Source organism: Bombina bombina, chromosome 5, assembly GCF_027579735.1.
Source record: "Bombina bombina isolate aBomBom1 chromosome 5, aBomBom1.pri, whole genome shotgun sequence".
NCBI lineage: Eukaryota > Metazoa > Chordata > Amphibia > Anura > Bombinatoridae > Bombina > Bombina bombina.
Window position 1 is genome coordinate 1119124557 of NC_069503.1, and position 19648 is coordinate 1119144204.

A 19648-nucleotide genomic window follows, 5' to 3' on the forward strand; every position below is an offset into this window, starting at 1 on the left:
GAGAGTGACAACAAGGGGTTGAAGGATCGCGTCCAACCACTCTGACAAATTACCTAGAAGTGACTCCACGCCACTCACTATCGGCCGTCCCTGGACATTGTCCAAGGATTTGTGTGTCTTAGGTAAATGATGGAACAGCGGTATTTTAGGACAATCAACTAACAAATAGTTCATTGTTGCCTGATCCACAAATCCTTGTTCTAATCCATCATCTAAAAGATGTGCTAGTTTAGAACGAAAGTGAGTGGTGGGATCCCTTTGTAAAACTAGGTAATTGTTCTCATTACATAATTGTCTGTGGCCTTCATCTATATACTGTTGTCGGTCCATGACCACAACCATTCCCCCTTTATCAGAATTTTTTATCACCAGGCTATTGTCCTCTTTAAGAGAGGCCAAAGCACTCTTCTCAGCAAGTGACAAATTGAATTTACTTGGGGGTTGATGGGCCTTTAGTTGTAAAAGATCCTTTTCAACCCTGTTGTAGAAAGTTTCAATGACTGATCCCCTGTTTTGAATAGGGTAAAATTTGGATTTCTCTTTAAATTTGGGACCCATGTTGCGACCACCCGAGCTACCCTTTGATTCAATCTGCAGCTGTTGCAGTGTGACGGTGTCACAATTGTGTTCAAAATCAATAGGGTCCCTAGTGGTAGTATCAACATGGGTAACTGACACATCGGTATGATCAGGTGTACTCAATCCATGAAAATGTTTCTTTAAAGTCAAATTGCGTGTTAATTTATTAACATCCATGATTGTTCTAAAAACATCGAAATCTATAGTAGGGGCAAAATTTAAACCTTTATTCAAAACACTATATTGTGCAATGCTAAGCTGTTTGGAAGATAAATTGATGACGTTGCCTACAATCTTGGAATTGATTATTTGTACTTGGTCTGTGGACGGGGTTCCCTCAATTGATACTTGTCCTGGTTTTTTGTGTAATGTGCTTTGGGCTGTGTGTTCTGTTTGTTCTGTTTCCCTCTCCCTGCTGATGCATCCTGATCCTGGGGAAAAACCTGATTAATGGCCAGAGTGTCAGGTCTGTTTTGAAAATGCATATTAGGTGCAAATTCTGTGTAGTTACCCTGTTTAGGTTTAACTGCTACTAAGTTATGTTGTAAATAGCCTTGATTAGTGCTCATAGTATCTGTATATGCTATCTGGGGGATATGTATGATGTTGGGAGGGGCAGTATCATCATGGGCTGACCCTAGCCGGGTTTGTTCACTGATAATCTCACCCTCACTTGACCCCTCTGAATCACTACCAGAGAAGGTCACATTCTTTTTGTTATTAATACCTTTGCCATCATTACCACGATTTCTACTACGATTTCTATTGCCCCTTCTCCTACGGCCAAACCTAGGTTGATTCGCCCTAAAATTCCCCCTAGCACTTTTATTCCATATATACACTGAATTGCTAGAATAATCATATTTGTCCCTAATATATTTAGTATGTTTCGTTTCCATGATCCCAGACCTCCCCTTAGCAACCAACTCTCTCAAAGTTTTATCAAATCTAGCAAAATCATTATGACTGCTTCTCCTATTCAGTTCTATCTGTAATTCATTTATATCTGCTCTTATGCTATCCAACAACTTATTTTTATACTGTATTAGCAATTTCATAAGCCTCATAGAGCATTCAGATAGTACACTGTTCCAAGCATCTATAAAGTCTTTATCTTGTGCATCCACATCAAAGGTCGGAAACTTATATAGCCTTAGTCCCCTCGGTATCATACTTAGACTCAAGTACTTCTCCAGTGTCCAAATATCCCACTGGGTTTTAGACTCTTTTAATAACAATGTCTCCATTTGTTCAAACAAGGTGCTCAGTGCTAATACTCCTTTATCTTCGGAGAAAATCAATTCACAATCTGTAGGCAAAGTCGTACGTGCAGTTACAGGCATTAGTGAGTAAAAGGCCTGCTGTGTTTCCTCCATGACTGTGCAAAAGTCTTAGTAGGAAGACTGAACCAAAATCATAAAACTGGGTATCGGTATGTCCGGTAATACCAAAATTAGACAAATGCAAAGGAAAGTAAACCCAGAATATGGTCGGCAGTCCGTAATATATAATTAGCAAAAAAGATGTCTCATAAAGTGCAAAGTGCTAAAGCATGAACTACAATGTTCCTTAATGTACCACTCATTCACTCGCTCCTATACAGACAGTGGAGCTCTCACTCACCCAATCCGATGGGGAAGGCGGGTATCGCCGTTCACGGCTGTAGGTTCTATCCGGACGCCTCTATGGGGGCACGGCCCAATCCTGGCCAATGAAACTCACTCTGGAACGAGGCAGAGATCCCTTGCTCCGCCTCAACTTATTCCAGACACCTGTTCCTCCGGTAAAACCAGTATCCCTCCGCCAGTGACGTAGCAGAAAACAGTTCCTGTTAGCAATATTGAACTGCTGGAAGTAGGACAGCACACAATGCACTCTTTTTTGCAAAGTACACAAACTTGTAATGCACAGCAGGAAACAGCCAAACTCCGGACAGTGACAGCTTCAATAAGAGAAAGTGGAGGCTGCTTCCATAAAACAATTCCTTTATTGATTAGTTAAAAAACGGCAAAACACAGCAAGGTTAGGACATGGTGTAGAAGGCGCAGCACAGTCTGGCTTACGCGTTTCGGATGAAATCCGTAGTCATAGCCTACTGTGCTGTGCTCTACACCTGTTTAAAACTAGTTAAAACAAGTGTGATTGGTGCACACATAAAGACACGCCTTCAGGTTGTAACCAATGCCCACAATGTTTAAGTTTAACCCACTAGTGCCTGGACCGCACCTTATAATACAAAACAATAGCTTATACAATCGTGATATATATACACTGCAACAAATATGTGCAAAACCAATATTGTAGTATACTATTATTCACAAGAAGTCAAATATTGGGAATTAATTAATAATAATAATAAATAATAAATTATTACTTATAAATTATATTGCCCTAATCCTGCGCATAGGGGACTCCATTGGTAAAATTCTCAATATGAAAGAGTCAAATTTTCTTCCTGTCTTATCTGGTGTGCTGGTGGGCAACAAAATACAAGTGGTGTACATATTAAGAAAATATACTACAATGAATAGATTTCGTGTGACAAGTGAATGAATATATTAACAAACTAATGAACATACTGTGTATAAGTATGTCATAGGGGGAGGGACCTAATGAATATAGGTGAAATAAAGATATCTATGCAAACTGGCATAATACTGACATCAGGTGGAAAACCACAAACAATCAATTATATGGTGCCTCCCCATGTATAATTTGTAATATTGTACCGGTCAAGCACATCTGACCACCCGATGTGTCTAGCACTATTGTTAACACGGGGGATCTATTTGTTAATGTGATGAAAGTACCCTGCTAATTCATTCCCACAGGTTCATTACATCATATCTAGAATTTAAACCTTCTGGCACCCGAGTGCCCAAGGTGAATATCCAAAAAGCCTCGCGTCTAGCGAGCAGTTGGTCCAAATTGCCACCCCTAGCAGGCCTGGAGACTTTCTCAATCGCACACCATGTAAATCCTTTAAGGTTATTATCATGGTAGACTCCAAAATGTTGTACTATTGGAGTCGTGGATCTCTTAGTCGAGAAAGAGGAAAGATGTTCCCTAATCCTAGAATTCAGGTCTCTAGAGGTGAGTCCCACATATTGAATCTGGCACAATGTGCATTCAATCATATAGACTACCGATTCTGTTTTGCAATTCATGCATGAATTGATCTTATAGCTTTTCTTTGTTTTTACACTCATAAATTCTTTGGTCACCCTGGCAAAATCACAGGGCTTACACTTTCTGTGACCGCATCTATACATCCCAGTATGTCTCAACCAAGATCCCTTCTCATCTTTCTCAGTTTTTAACAAGGTTGGCGAAAGAATGGAGCCCAAAGTGGGGCTTTTTCTGTACGCACATCTAAGTCCTTGTCGGACTGTATCAACCAATTTGTCCTCAGCCTTCAATATTGGAAAATGTTTCCTAATTATCTCACATACTTGTGGATATTGGGTACTATGTGTAGTGACAAAAGTAATTCCCTGTTTAGTTGTACTGTGATTATCTTTTGTTTTTAATAAGCTCTCTCTTGGTATTACTTGTACAGATTCTTTGGCCCTTTTGATCACTTTCTTAGGGTACTTTCTTTCCTTTAATCTCGTCTCCAATTTTTTTGCCTCATTATCAAAATCCTCATTGGAGGTGCAATTCCTTTTGATTCGTGTATATTCGCCTTTTGCAATAGCAAAGGGAACATGTCTTGGATGGCAACTTGTTCCTAAGAGTAAGGCGATGAGCAGCGGAGTGTTGTTAACTAATCAATAAAGGAATTGTTTTATGGAAGCAGCCTCCACTTTCTCTTATTGAAGCTATATGTATTTACAGACATATATACACATATAAACACATAAACACATATGTATACATATATACTATATATATATATATATATTAGTAAAGGGAAAAAAGCGGTGCAATCAGGTAGTATAATGGAAAACCCTGGATATCTAAAAATAATGTATCCAGGGGTGCAAGGGGGCATAAGATCTATAAGTATAAATAATTACTAGAAAAAAAGGAGATAGAAAATAAAAGGGGAAGAGAAACCGTATGCCCTATGCCAGCACTATCCATCAAATAAAGTGCAATGGGGATAAAGTCATCAGCGCTGGGTGTGAGACCCACTGGTCCAAGGGATACAAACCCCTCTCTCACAGACACCAGCAAGTAAATTGTTTTTTGTCATTTACTTGCTAGCATCTTGGTGTCTGTGAGAGAGGTGTTTGTATCCCTTGGACCAGTGGCTCTCACACCCAGCGCTGATGACTTTATCCCCATTGCACTTTATTTGATGGATAGTGCTGGCATAGGGCCTACTGTTTTTCTCCCCCTCTGATGCACCCCGGGCACACTAACTACTACTGGAATAGTGAGTGCAGAGCTCTGGAACATTTTTGTATATATATATATATACGTGTGTGTGTGCATTGGAGCCCTTTGCAGTTAAGTAGATGAAAACATGAAGAAAAAAAATGTAACACTCTACTCGCGCATAAACCTGAATGCATATTCTCAAGTACACTAGCCCAATATGGACATATGAATATTTCCCATACCAATGTTATACACATAGAAGAATATGTTGAATAAATATATATCTCTATATATTTTACGGTATTTTGGTACAGTATATATCTATATACATACATACATACATGGTAATATATAGGTATATATAACTAAGGTCTTTAGGGAGCTTTTAAAGGAGGAAAGGTTAGGGGAAAATCTAACAGCTCATGAATGTGAAATATCTATAGTAAATACACACTATGAGGCCTATCTATCAAGCCGTCAACATTCTTGCATTCAACGGCACCAATACGTTCACCTAACATTGCCTAACATCATGGCTGTGGACCTAAATACGATCTCGATATTTATAAAAAAAGCCGGCAAAAAGCTGCGCACCAAGTACGAGGCGATGAGCAGCGGAGTGTTGTTAACTAGCAGTCATTGATATCGCTGATATTCAGCTTTTTACCAATTTTATTTATACCCTGTCACTAAACACCGCCACCATAGTAAAATGTTTAACCCCTATCCCGCTGCTCCCGGACCCCACCGTAACTAAAGAAAAGTATTAACCCCTATACCGCCGGTCCCGGACCCCACCGCAACTAAATAAAAGAATTAACCCCTATCCCGCCGCTCCCCGACCCCACCACAACTAAATAAAATTATTAACCACTATGCCGCCGCTCCCAGAACCCACTGCAATTAAATAAAAGTATTAACCCCTAAATCCCTGGCCTCCCACATCACTACCACTAACTAAGTTATAAAAACTAAGGAGCTCCTCAAAATGTGGCAAAGGATATCTAAAATGTGAAGATAAAAACTTACTTACTTTATTCTAAGTTAATGATACAACATTTAAAAATAAGACTACTCACTACCACTAACTAAACCTATTAACCCCTAAACTGCCAGCCCCCCACATCGCCATAAACTAAATGAAGCTGTTAACCCCTTAACCTAACAACCCACTAACTTTACATTAAAATGACAACATCCCTATCTTATAATAAATTAAAACTTACCTTTAGAATTAAAATAAACTATATTAACTATTAATTAACCTACCCTAGCTATTATACTAAAAATACATTAACCTACCAATTAAAATAACTATTACATATTTAAAAACCTAACCCTACTCAAATTATTTAAATCTACAATTAAATATTTCTAAATTACAAAAAAATAAACACTAAGTTACAAAAAATAAAAGACACTAAGTTACAAGCATGAAAGTTTCATTTTGCATTTACTGTCCCTTTAATTTGACGTTTATTTTTCATTTAACTCCTTGAGTGCTAACGACGGCTCTGAGCCGTCGCAGAGTTTCCCACTCTGGTGCTAACGACAGCTCAGAGCCGTCGCTAGCACTCTCCCATCTTGAGGGAGATCTGGGGGCTCCTACCCGCTCCGATCGGGCCTACATAGTGGCAGACATCGCCGGGGCTTCAAGTTTTGCATGGTGATGTCACGCGCAATGACGTGATGACGTCACCGCGCAACTTTATTATCAAATTACAATACAAAGTATAGGGAAAGGGGGCATGCTGCTTAGACGCCCATAACTCAGGCATCTAAGCAGTTACAGACCCCCAAAACCCACCGTTGGAAAGGTAATCGCCTAACCTTTCCAATGGTGTAAGTCTTTGGGATCTGAAAAAAAAATTTAAAAGTTAAAAAATAACAATTTAAAAAAATAAAAATTTCAAAAAACCCTTAAATCACCTTAGCTCCCAAGTGGGAAAGTGCTTGGCACTTAAAGTGTTAAAAAGATTTTGTTATTTAAATAAATTACTTAAATTGATATGAAGCCCAATTTATTTATTTCATTATTCAGAAAGAGAATACAATTGTTAAAAACTTTCCAATTTACTTCAGTTATCTAATTTGTTTTTTTCTCTTAGTATACTTTGTTGAAAAGTATACCTAGGTAGGCTCAGGAGCTGCTGATTGGTGGCTACACATATATGCCTCATGTTATTAGCTCACTCATATGCATTACTGTTTATTCACCAAAAGAATGAAGCAAATTAATAATAGAAATACATTGGAACGTTGTTTAACCCCTTTGCTATTGTGAATTTCAGAGAAAATTTTAAATAAAGTAGCAGAGAATTTTTTAGCATTTTTGCTATTTTGCTATCACTCTGATTAAACATAAATAGGGCTTTTAATTTACCTATGAAAACAACCCAAGGTATTGATCTAGGCACATTTTGGTATATTTGATGCCACTATTTAACTCTCACTGAAATTATTTACACACAACTACTGCAGTTGTATGACAAATGGTTATAAAAACTTCTCTTGGGTTTCCTTTGTTCAGAAATAGCAGACATGCAAGGCTTTGCTATTGCTTTTTGGCAATTAAAATGCTGCTAATTGTGGCTGTGCACCATGCGGGAGATTTAATAAGCAGCAAATGCTTCTTTCTCTGGGCGAAGTTTCCAGCTCACCAAAAACATAAGTTAAGAAGCAGCAGTCTTAAGACCGCTGCTCCTTAAATTCTCTGCCACCTTTTAGGTGACGGACTGCAATCATCCCGATCAGATACGATCGGGATGATTGACACCCCCTGCTAGCAGCCAGGAATGTGCAGAGGGCGGCATTGCACAAGCATTTCACAAGAAATGCTTGTGCAATGTTAAATGCCGAGCGTATGCTGTCAGCATTTAGCGATGCCTGGCTGTAGCAAATTATGTCCATCTGGCATTTAATAAACTGACCCCTGTATGTGAATTTCCTGGCAGTGAAGGGGTTTATCAATTAACTTGTAAGGTTAATTTTTGATGCAGAGTAGAGATTACCCTCCCACTTGACACCTCTCACTCCCTGAGCCCTACCTGATCACCTCCCGTATTGTAGTGATCCCTCCTCAACCCTCCCATCTCCATGGTCCCAACCAAACAGCTATTTAACCCTCCCCCCTCCTACTAGTGACGGTCATCTTAAGTATTGGCAGCTGTCTGCCAGTACCCAGTTTATATATTTGTTATTCTTTAATTTTATTTATTAATTTAAATTTGTTTCTGTAGTGTAGTGGTGCCCCTACCTCCCCCCTCCCCACAATCATTAATGATGGTGCCCCCCACTTCCAATTTCCGTTTTCCATAATGTAGCTAGTTACCATGCCTCCCTCTCCCTTCAAAACATTTTCAGTAGTACCCCACCCACCTACCTCCCACCGGCACAAGAAGCTGATATACAGATGACGACACACACAGTGTCACTGTCTGTAACAATCAGGCATCTGTCTTCATATGGAACTGGTGCATTGATCGTGCGCCAGTTCCATATGCAGACAGATGCCTGTAGCTCAGGAACCAACTTTACAGCCAAGACTGCTGGAGCTTCCTGCAGCTCAGACGTGTATATTGTTATGTGGTACGATGGGCAAAGTACTGCAGTACTGCATGATATGTATATATTTACTTTTCTGAATCATGAAACAGTCATTTGGGTTTCATGTCCCTTTAAAAAATAAATATAACTAAATGAATATAATTATGTTTTATTAACTCTCACAAATATAGCTGTGAGCATTGACCTGATCAGCAAGTAAAGAATTAGTTTAAATATACCTCTTTTCATGCAAAAATATATTTTATTTTCATTTTGAATTGATTCTCTTCTGTATGCATAATGGAGTATTTTTGGCTCAACATACTTTTAAAAATGTACAAAGACCAAACAAAAATATGTATCATAGTGTGAATTAAGATTTGCATTCATGGATGAGTAAATTTTATACACACAGTATTGATGTCTAACCTCATTATATGTGGCTGTGTGTTTATATTTTATATCACCTCCTGCAGTCAGAATATCACCAGAGGCTCTGTTTGTGAGAGAATGAGTAGGACCTCAACAAAAGGATATTTTTCATTAATCTCTTTCCTGATTGCGATCTGCCCTTCCTCTTGCTCAGACACCAGCCATGACTGTTAAAAAACAGAACAAAAATATTATATGCTCTGTAAGTGTAACACATGGCTGTTCAATGGTGGTGTGGAAAGCAGTGATACGTCCTCTGGTTTGGGCACATGTCTAGTGTGTGAATCTGGGTATGGAAAATAAAAGAGAGACAGCATACGCTGACAGCATTTATCATTGCACAAGCAGTTCTTGTGAACTGCTTGTGCAATTCTGCCCCCTGCAGATTCGCGCTAGCAGGGGCTGTCAATCAGCCCGATCGTATAGAACTGGGACATTCATGTCCGCAGCCTCAGAGCAGGCAGATGGAGCAGCTGTCTTTAGACATAACTTCCGTTTCTGGCGAGCCTGAAGGCTCGTGCGGAAACAGGGGCGGCATCAAGCTCCATTTGGAGCTTGATAATTCAGCCCATTAAAATCATTCCTTGTGCAACTTAGAAAGATATGTGATTGTCCTGGTCATCAGGGGGTCAGTGGGGCAATTCCAGTAGATTAATAAATGATGTAGGGTCCTGAATTGTTGCCTCAATCTCAGCCAAATGCAATTCCTATTCGTTTAGAAAACGTTTTTAAAATGGGAGAATCTCCTACTAATTATGTCACTAGAACATTCTATGTAGCATGTGGTCAGTGTAAACATTGTAATTCATTAAACCTTTATATATCATGCTAGGAGTAATTAAAGAGAAGGGCACAAATAAATGGTCTTTTTCTCAGAAGAAATCAGGTCCATATACCCTTTAGACAAAGACACCTGATGCAAAAGCTCAGAGTGATAGAATGCACTGGGAATGGAGACTTCACCGCCTTTTCTAACATAAATAAACCAATTGAATTTGCGAAATCACATTATAAGGTCATCATTTTAATTATAACTTCAACAGTATTGTTACTTATCTTTTGTGGCTCATTCGATAATCCTAGAAATGGTGCATCCAGAGTAAACTCATGAAAATTGTTGTCTGGGTCAATTTTTATTGAAAATCTTAAATTGAGATTTTCCTGTGTCTCTGATAACAAATTCATGAATATTTAGACCAGGATTAACTGAAGATGCTGGTTGTTGCTTTATAGATGCGATTGGACATTTATTGTGTGTTTGTACACATTTGTTATGGAATAAAATCTATTAATAATTCCATGTGTGTTTATACTTTCTACTGTTATTATAATTTTGTCTTTGCCTTTTTTTTAATTCTATGGAAAAAATAATATTGGAATCTAACAGCTAGATTATGAGTTTTGCATTATGAGTGCAAAAGCGTTGTTATGCTTCATAATGCTGCTTTTTACCTAACGCCGCTATTACAAGTGTTGCAGGTATAGGTTTACCGCACACCTTTTTGGCCTTTACGCAACGTCTGTGCCGCACTTTTAAAAAAGTCCTTTTTCAATGGGACTTCCATAGCGCCGGTATTACGAGTTTTACGGTGAGGCCAAATAGTGAGCAGTACAGCCTAAAACGACAAGATCCGTAACGCCATCTAAAGTCAGTAGTTATGAGTTTTACGTTACAAATCTGTAACATAAAACTCATATCTAAACTGTCACAAAGTACACTAACACCCATAAACTACCTATTAACCCCTAAACTGAGGCCCTCCCGCATCGCAAATACTAAAATAAAATTATTAACCCCTAATCTGCTGCTCCGGACATCCCCGCCACTTAAAAATGTATTAACCCCTATTCCGCCACTCCCCAACATCATCGCCACTATAATAAACCTATTAACCCCTAAACCTCTGTCCTCCCACATTGTAAACACTATTTAAATATTATTAACCCCTAATCTGCCATCCCACACCGCCGCTATAATAAACCTATTAACCACTAGACCGCAAGCCCCCCCACAATAAATATACTAAAATAAAATATTAACCCCTAAACCTCTGACCTCCCACATCACTACATAAATATATTAACCCCTAAACCTAACCCTAACCCTAACTTAACCCTAACTCTAACACCCCCTAACTTAAATATAATTAAAATAAATCTAAATGAAACTTACAATTATTACCTAAATAATTCCTATTTAAAACTAAATACAAACTTACCTATAAAAAACATTGTAGCTAGCTTAGGTTTTATTTTTATTTCACAGGTAAGTTTGTATTTATTTTAACTAGGTAGATTAGTTAGTAAATAGTTATTAACTATTTACTAGCTACATAGCTAAAATAAATACAAATATACCTGTAAAATAAAACCTAACCTGCTTTACACTAATACCTAACATTACAATAAAATAAATTAAAATAATAAAATACAATTATCTAAATTACAAAAAAATAAACACTAAATTACACAAAATAAAAAAAACAAAATTATCAAAAATAAAAACGAATTACTCTAATTACTCTAATCTAATAGCCCTATCAAAATAAAAAAAAACCTAGTCTACACTGAACTGCCAATGGCCCTTAAAAGGGCCTTTTGCGGGGCATTGCCCCAAAGAAATCAGCTCTTTTACCTGTAAAAAAAAATATACAAACACCCCCCAACAGTAAAACCCACCACCCAACCAACCAAACCCCCCAAATAAAAACCTATCTAAATAAACCTAAGCTAACCATTGCCCTGAAAAGGGCATTTGGGTGGGCATTGCTCTTTAAAGGGCATTTAGGTCTTTTACATTGCCCAAACCCTAAGCTAAAAATAAAACCCACCCAATAAACCCTTAAAAAAACTTAACACTAACCCCTGACGATCCACTTACAGTTTTCGAAGACCAGACATCCATCCTCATCCAGGCGGCAGAAGTCTTCATCCAAGTGGGCAGAAGTCCTCATCGAAGCCGGCAGAAGTCTTCATCCAAGTGGGCAGAAGTCTTCATCCAGACAGCATCTTCTATCTTCATCCATCCGGAGCGGAGCGGGTCCATATTCAAGACATCCGGCACAGAGCATCCTCTTCTTTCGATCGCCGCTGGAAAATTAAGTTTCCCTTTAAGTGACGTCATCCAAGATGATGTCCCTTACATTCCGATTGGCTGATAGAATTCTATCAGCCAATAGGAATTAAAGGGGAAAAAATCCTATTGGCTATTGCAATCAGCCAATAGGATTGAGCTTTCATCCTATTGGCTGATCCAATCAGCCAATAGGATTGAGCTCACATTCTATTGGCTATTCAAATCAGAATGATTGGATCAGTCAATAGGATGAAAGTTCAATCCTATTGGCTGATTGCAACAGCCAATAGGATTTTTCCCCTTTAATTCCTATTGGCTGATAGAATTCTATCAGCCAATCGGAATGTAAGGAACGCCATCTTGGATGACGTCACTTAAAGGGAAACTTCATTTTCCAGCGGCAATCATAAAAAGAGGATGCTCCGCGCCTGATGTCTTGAAGATGGACTCGCTCCGCATGGATGATGATAGAAGATGCCGTCTGGATGAAGACTTCCGCCTGCTTGGATGTAGACTTCTGCCGGCTTTGATGAGGACTTCTGCCCGCTTGAATGAAGACTTCTGCCGCCTGGATGAGGATGGATGTCCGGTCTTCGAAAACTGTAAGTGGATCGTCGGGGGTTAGTGTTAGGTTTTTTTAAGGATTTATTGGGTGGGTTTTATTTTTATCTTAGGGTTTGGGCAATGTAAAAGAGCTAAATGCCCTTTTAAGGGCAATGTCCATCCAAATGCCCTTTTCAGGGCAATGGTTAACTTAGGTTTATTTAGATAGGTTTTTATTTGGGGGGTTTGGTTGGGTGGGTGGTGGGTTTTTCTGTTGGAGGGTGTTTGTATATTTTTTTACAGGTAAAAGAGCTGATTTATTTGGGGCAATGCCCCGCAAAAGGCCCTTTTAAGGGCCATTGGCAGTTTAGTGTAGGCTAGGTTTTTTATTTTATTTTGATGGGGCTTTTTATTTTGATAGGGCTATTAGATTAGGAGTAATTCATTTTTATTTTTGATAATTTAGTGTTTTGTTTTTTTGTAATTTAGATAATTTTATTTTATTAAAGGGACAGTCTACAACATAATTTTTATTGTTTTAAAAGATAGATAATCCCTTTATTACCCATTCCCCAGTTTTGCATAACCAACAGTTATATTATAATATATAATAATATATAATAATATACTTTTAACCTCTGTGACTATCTTGTATCTAAGCCTCTGCAAACTGCCCCTTTATTTCAGTTCTTTTGACAGACTTACAGTTTAGCCAATCAGTGCCTGCTCCCAGATAACTTCATGTGCACAAGCACAGTGTTATCTATATGAAATACGTGAAATAACACCCTCTAGTGGTGAAAAACTGTTAAAATGCATTCTGAAAAGAGGTGGCCTTCAAGGTCTAAGAAATTAGCATATGAACCTCCTAGGTTAAGCTTTCAACTAAGAATACCAAGAGAACAGAGCAAAATTGGTGATAAAAGTAAATTGGAAAATTGTTTAAAATGACATGCTCTATCTGAATCATGAAAGTTTATTTTTGCCCAGACTGTCCTTTTAATTTACTTTATTTTATTGTAATGTTAGGTTTTAGTGTAAGGCAGGTTAGGTTTTATTTTACAGGTAAGTTTGTATTTATTTTAACTAGGTAGCTAGTAAATAGTTATTAACTATTTACTAACTAGTAGTCTACCTAGTTAAAATAAATACAAACTTACCTGTGAAATAAAAATAAAACCTAAGATAGCTACAATATAACTATTAGTTATATTGTAGCTAGCTTCGGTTTTTTTTTTTTACAGGTAAGTTTGTATTTAGTTTTAAATAGGAATTATTTAGGTAATAATTGTAAGTTTTATTTAGATTTATTTGAATTATATTTAAGTTAGGGGGTGTTAGGGTTAGATTTAGGCTTAGGGTTACGTTAGGGCTAGGTTTAGGGGTTAATATATTTATTTAGTGTTAGTGATGTTGGAGGCCAGAGGTTTAGGGGTTAATAACTTTAGTATAGTAGTGGCGACATTGGGGGCAGCAGATTAGGGGTTAATAACTGTAATGTAGGTGGCGGCAATGTTAAGGGCGGCAGATTAGGGGTTAAAAAGTGTATTTAGGTGGCGGCGATATTGGGAGCGGCAGATTAGGGGTTAATAAGTGTATTTAGGTGGCGGCGGTGTTAAGGGCGGCAGATTAGGGGTTAATGACATTATGTAGGTTGCGGCGATGTCAGGGGCAGCAGATTAGGGGTGTTTAGACGTGGTTTTTATGTTAGGGTGTTAGGTTTAAATGTAATTTTTCTTTCCCCATAGACTTCAATGGGGCTGCGTTACAGAGCTTTTTTTCCCGCGACTGCAGGCGTTAGGCTTTTTTTTTGCCAGCTCTCCCCATTGATGTCTATGGGGAAATCATGCACAAGCACTTCAAAACATCGCTTGTATTTGGGTGAGGTATGGAGCTCAACACCACCATATTGCCCGCACAAGCCGGGTTTTTTCAAACCTGTAATAGCAGCGCTATAGGAAGGTGAAATACCGCCACTTTTGTGGCGGTCATTAATTTCCCTATAGCGCTCAAAACTCGTAATCTAGCTGTAAGTTTATTATTCCACAGAGACACATGAAAAACTATAAATGGGTTAGTGCTTTTCTTTCTTTTCGTCTATTTATTATAGGATTTGTGGCCGTTATGAGATAGTCATGAAGAGATATCAAAATAGCATCATAGGGAGACAGATATGTCTGGTACAAAGAAGAGGGAGAGAGAACAAGAGAGAAGGAAAGTTTATTCTATTGTGCTGCCCTAGGTAAAGACTTTTAGTTGGCTTAGGTCAAAATAAAATCTCAAATACATATTTTTGGATGAAAACTGATCAGGTGAGGAAGTGGAAATATTTACTTTTTTCTGTAGGGTTTGACTACATGAATGTGTTCATCTGTAATATGACATTGGGCTAGATTCAAAGACAATTGTGAGGTTGCCAAGGGCCTTGTCGGAAAGGCGAGATCATGTTCAAAATTAATAAAACATCACTTCTCCTGTATTTTACATAGTTTTCTTAGTGGGATCCTGCTATTAACATGTATAGTTTTGTAAGAAATGTGATAACCTGCACATCCGAAGCAAACCACTAGCAACGTAGAAAAACAACAATTACATCCACAATGATTTGAAAACACACGTGCAAAATGGTTTATGTAAATTACTGTAACTGTAAAATACGTGCATCTCTGTTTTGATAGGATAAATAAGTCTGATAGAAGGATTAGAGTCTTTGTGGAACAAGGGGACAGCCATGAATGTTCAATGGGGATCTATCTACACTTGGGCCTGTGATGGGTAATTTATATAGAATACATTAGCCCTGTGACATAGCAAAGATGATGAGGTTGTCACAATTTTGTTTTTGTTTTTTTCTCTTCAACTTTTTGTATATTTTTTTTGCATATTTTAGTTATACTTTACCTTCATCTCCCAACTAGTGATGCTACAGCTGCATCACAGCCCTCTCTAGCAGGCAACTAGAATTTGAGAATATCCCAATCAATAGGGACATCCTTGGATCCTGACCTGTGGGATTGCCCTCCCCCTCACTACTGACATCATCCTTGGATCCTGACCCGGGGAATGCCCTCCCCCTCACTACTGACATCATCCTTGGATCCTGACCTGTGGGATTGCCCTCCCCCTCACTACTGACATCATCCTTGGATCCTGACCCGGGGGAATGCCCTCCCCCTCACTACTGACATCATCCTTGGATCCTGACCTGTGGGAAGGCCCTTCCCCTCACTACTGACATCATCCTCTGATCCTGACCTGTGGGTATGCCCTCCCCCTCACAATTGACATCATCCTCTGATCCTGACCCATGGGAATACCCTCCCCCTCACTACTGACATCATCCTTGGATCCTGACCTGTGGGAAGGCCCTTCCCCTCACTACTGACATCATCCTCTGATCCTGACCTGTGGGTATGCCCTCCCCCTCACAATTGACATCATCCTCTGATCCTGACCCATGGGAATACCCTCCCCCTCACTACTGACATCATCCTTGGATCCTGACTTGTGGAAATGCCCTCCCCCTCACTACTGACATCATCTTTGGATCCTTACCTGTGGGAATGCCCCCCCCCCCCCCCTCACTACTAACGTCATACTGATCTATAATATTGCTTTTATAAAACATATACCATTTTCTATAGCTAGTGATAATGGCATGCTTTGATGAGATGTTTTTACACTCATGTAAACGTGTGAAGTTCAGTGCATTTGCTGTATTAAGAATTAGCACATTACTAATGTTAGTTTATGAAACATTGAAGCTTAACACTTTTTTTTTTTTTTTCAAAAGAAATGTATTGCGTATAACCATGAGTCATTATTTCACACTGTCTACAGGTTCTTTCTTTCAGATGATCATCTAGGTCTCATGGTTATGTTGATTATAAACTATTAAAAATATGTACTTTTGTTCACTGCTTAAGTACAATACTGTCTGTATATTATATGCCAGTTATTATAGATCAGCAGATTTCTAATAAAAATTAATATATACTGTATATATATATATATATATATATATATATATATATATATATATATGTGTGTGTGTGTGTGTGTGTGTGTGTGTATGTGTGTATACATATTTAGTGTAATCTTAATCAATATATATATTTCCATGACTGGATCTATGATGGGGGGGGGGGTTAGAACCTGTTCTGTGTTCTATGAGCAAGGCTAATGGAGTCTTCTCCTGAGTGGATTGGTAGTGGGAACATTATGCTGGGAGGAAGGATTACAGTTAAGAGGGTAAATGGTGGCAGCAATTATGATGGGAGTCTAGTGATTGATTTGCACAAAGTCTCCTGCTGAGCACGTGCAAAAGTGTATACCTATATGAGTCTGTAATTGGCTGATGGCTGTCACATGGTACAGGGGCTGGAAAAAGTAAATTTTGAAATTTGAAAGAAAAAAATCTACTGTTTTTTAAAATATCAAAGAAAGTGCTATTTCATTGTCATTTTATAATGCACTTACTCTATTGTATGTAATGGCCGTTTAAATTCATTAGGAGTAAATTATTTTCATTCAGCCTCTTTCTATTTCTAAGTTGAACTAGATTATAATATCATTTTATATTGAGCCATTATATTTAACACAAGTGTGTTTAAAACAAAATTAGTTTCCATGGGAATCACACCGCTAGTGACTTTCCTCCTAAACAAAAACGTTTGGATGCCCCTGGTCTAAATTCGGGTTTTTGTTCAAACTGCATTTGTATGTTGGGTTTAATATTTGTTCTGCTGGTTACTGACCAATACCTCAAGTCTACACTTTTCAAAATAGTTAATAAAATAAATGTATTTCACATATATACTGTAATGGTAAATTTAATTGAATATTATTAATAGCCAAGACTCATTTAACACAACAAAATAATCTCTGGTTCCTCAGTGATACATTGTAGGATAGTGGCTTATAACACTTTCCATACGTAGCACACTTCCTGTTTCCCCACAATCTCCAAAAAACATCAAACAGAGAAGCATAAACATGAAGATAAATTAAATGGTCAATAATACAGAATATGCCACCACTAAGTGTAAGTTTGCACAAATAGGGGCCCCTTTCTGCCCACTTGTCCGCCTGCTCTGAGGCCGTGGGCAGAAATCAACCAGATCGAATACGATCGGGTTAATTGACACCCCCTGCTGATTGGCCGTGAATCTGCAGGGGGCGGCATTGCAACAGCAGTTCACAAGAACTGTTTTTGCAATGATAAATGCTGACAGCGTATGCTGTGGGCATTTATCGATGTGGGGCGGACATGATATGCTACTTCGTATCTGCTGACACAATGATAAATATGCCCCGTAGCCATATAAATACTTACTTAGATCTATTGACAGATGGCATACATTGAATTTCTATTTCTATGTCTTTATTTTTCCTTTGTGCACCTTTGTTGTGTATTACAACATTGAATAACATCAGTTAGTGTGAACTTTTAAACCATTTGGCAATACATTTTTTACAAATAATTCAAATGAAATGACAGCACATTCCCAAGTGTTAAAATCTCAATAAGTTCTTTATTACAAAGTACTACTGATAGAGGCTGCAAACACAAAGGGGCCAAATTATCAGACTCACCGGAAATTGAAGTTATGAAGCAGCGGTCTAAAGACCACTGCTCCATAACTTGTCCACCTGCTCTGAGGCTGCGGACACCAATCCGAACGAACCTATACGACCGGGCTGATTGACACCCCCTGCTAGCGGCCAATTGGCCACAAATCTGCAGGGGGTGGCATTGCACAAGCAGTTCACAAGAACTGCTTGTGCAATGATAAATGCTGACAGCGTATGCTGTCTGCATTTATCGATGTGCGGCGGACATTATACGCTACATCATATCATGTCCGCTCGCACTTTTATAAATCGGCCCAAAAATGTAATTGACATATTTCATGCATCACACAGGACACCTTCCTCATGAACTAAATAAATAAAGGTTTTGTAAATAATTCAAATGAAATGGCAGCAGATTTTCAACTGTTAAAATTTTAAGAAGTTACTTATTACAAAATGAAATTGATAACCATATAGGCTGCAAACACCAAAACTTATCTGACGCATTTCGTGCATTACACAGGATACACTTCCACAGAGACTAAACAAAAAAGAGATTTTACAGGTCACATTTTTATTAGTAATAATAGAGGACATTGTATTTTAATAATACCTTTTTCTATTTTAACAGTGCACGGCACGTGGGATGAGTGGTCGCCGTGGAGTTTGTGCTCCTCAACATGCGGCCGAGGATTCAGAGAAAGAACCCGTTCATGCAACCCTCCTCAGTTTGGTGGGAATCCATGTGACGGACCAGAAAAACAGACTAAATTCTGCAACATTGCCTTGTGTCCAGGTGATTTTTTTTTTATATATTGCTAAAACTTGATTTATGGCATCCTGCAAAGTGTGCTGGTCAGTGGGGATCAATAAATGACCGGTGTTGATATTGGGGCTTACAATGAGATTTACCCTTAGAAAAGGTAATAAAATTGCAACTTGAATATTACTGGATATGTTTATAATGCACCAGTTGATAAACCTATACATTCCGTCATATAATAGAATTGCTTTCTTGTTGTTACCAGTAGAATCTGTTAATTTATTTATAGTTGATGGCAACTGGAATGACTGGTCAAGCTGGACTGCCTGCTCTTCCAGCTGCTCCAATGGAACCCAAAAGAGGACAAGAGAGTGTAATGGGCCATCTTACGGAGGGTCAGAATGTCATGGACAGTGGTCAGATACCAGAGACTGCTTCTTAACACAGTGTCCAGGTACTGGATAGTTAATAGTTGCGATTAGTACTGATACTATCCTTGTGATAAGTAAGAAAACATTGAATCATTATATCTAAATAATATTTTAACATATGCTCTTTGCACCTTATTACCCCTTTGAGTGCTAACGACGGCTCTGAGCCGTCGCAGAGTTACCCTCTCTGGTGCTAACGATGGCTCAGAGCGGTCGCAAGCACTCTCCCATCTTGATGGAGATCTGGGGCTCCCACCCGCTCCTACCCTGGCAACCGTGCCTGTTTAGTAACAACAGGCATCGCCGGGGCTTCACGTTTTGTATGGTGACGTCACTGCGCAACTTTATTAACAAAATGACAATGTTAAGTACAGAAAA

The 19648-nt window shown here is 38.5% G+C and overlaps 1 protein-coding gene across 1 annotated transcript in view; it reads left to right on the top strand.

Moving 5' to 3' along the window:
* Nucleotides 1-19648, top strand: part of ADGRB1 (adhesion G protein-coupled receptor B1) — a 736329-nt gene that overhangs the window by 260121 nt on the left and 456560 nt on the right. Inside the window, 2 exon segments of the mRNA XM_053715405.1 lie at nt 18708-18872; nt 19129-19293. Of these exon segments, the coding sequence (XP_053571380.1) occupies nt 18708-18872; nt 19129-19293 (330 nt within the window).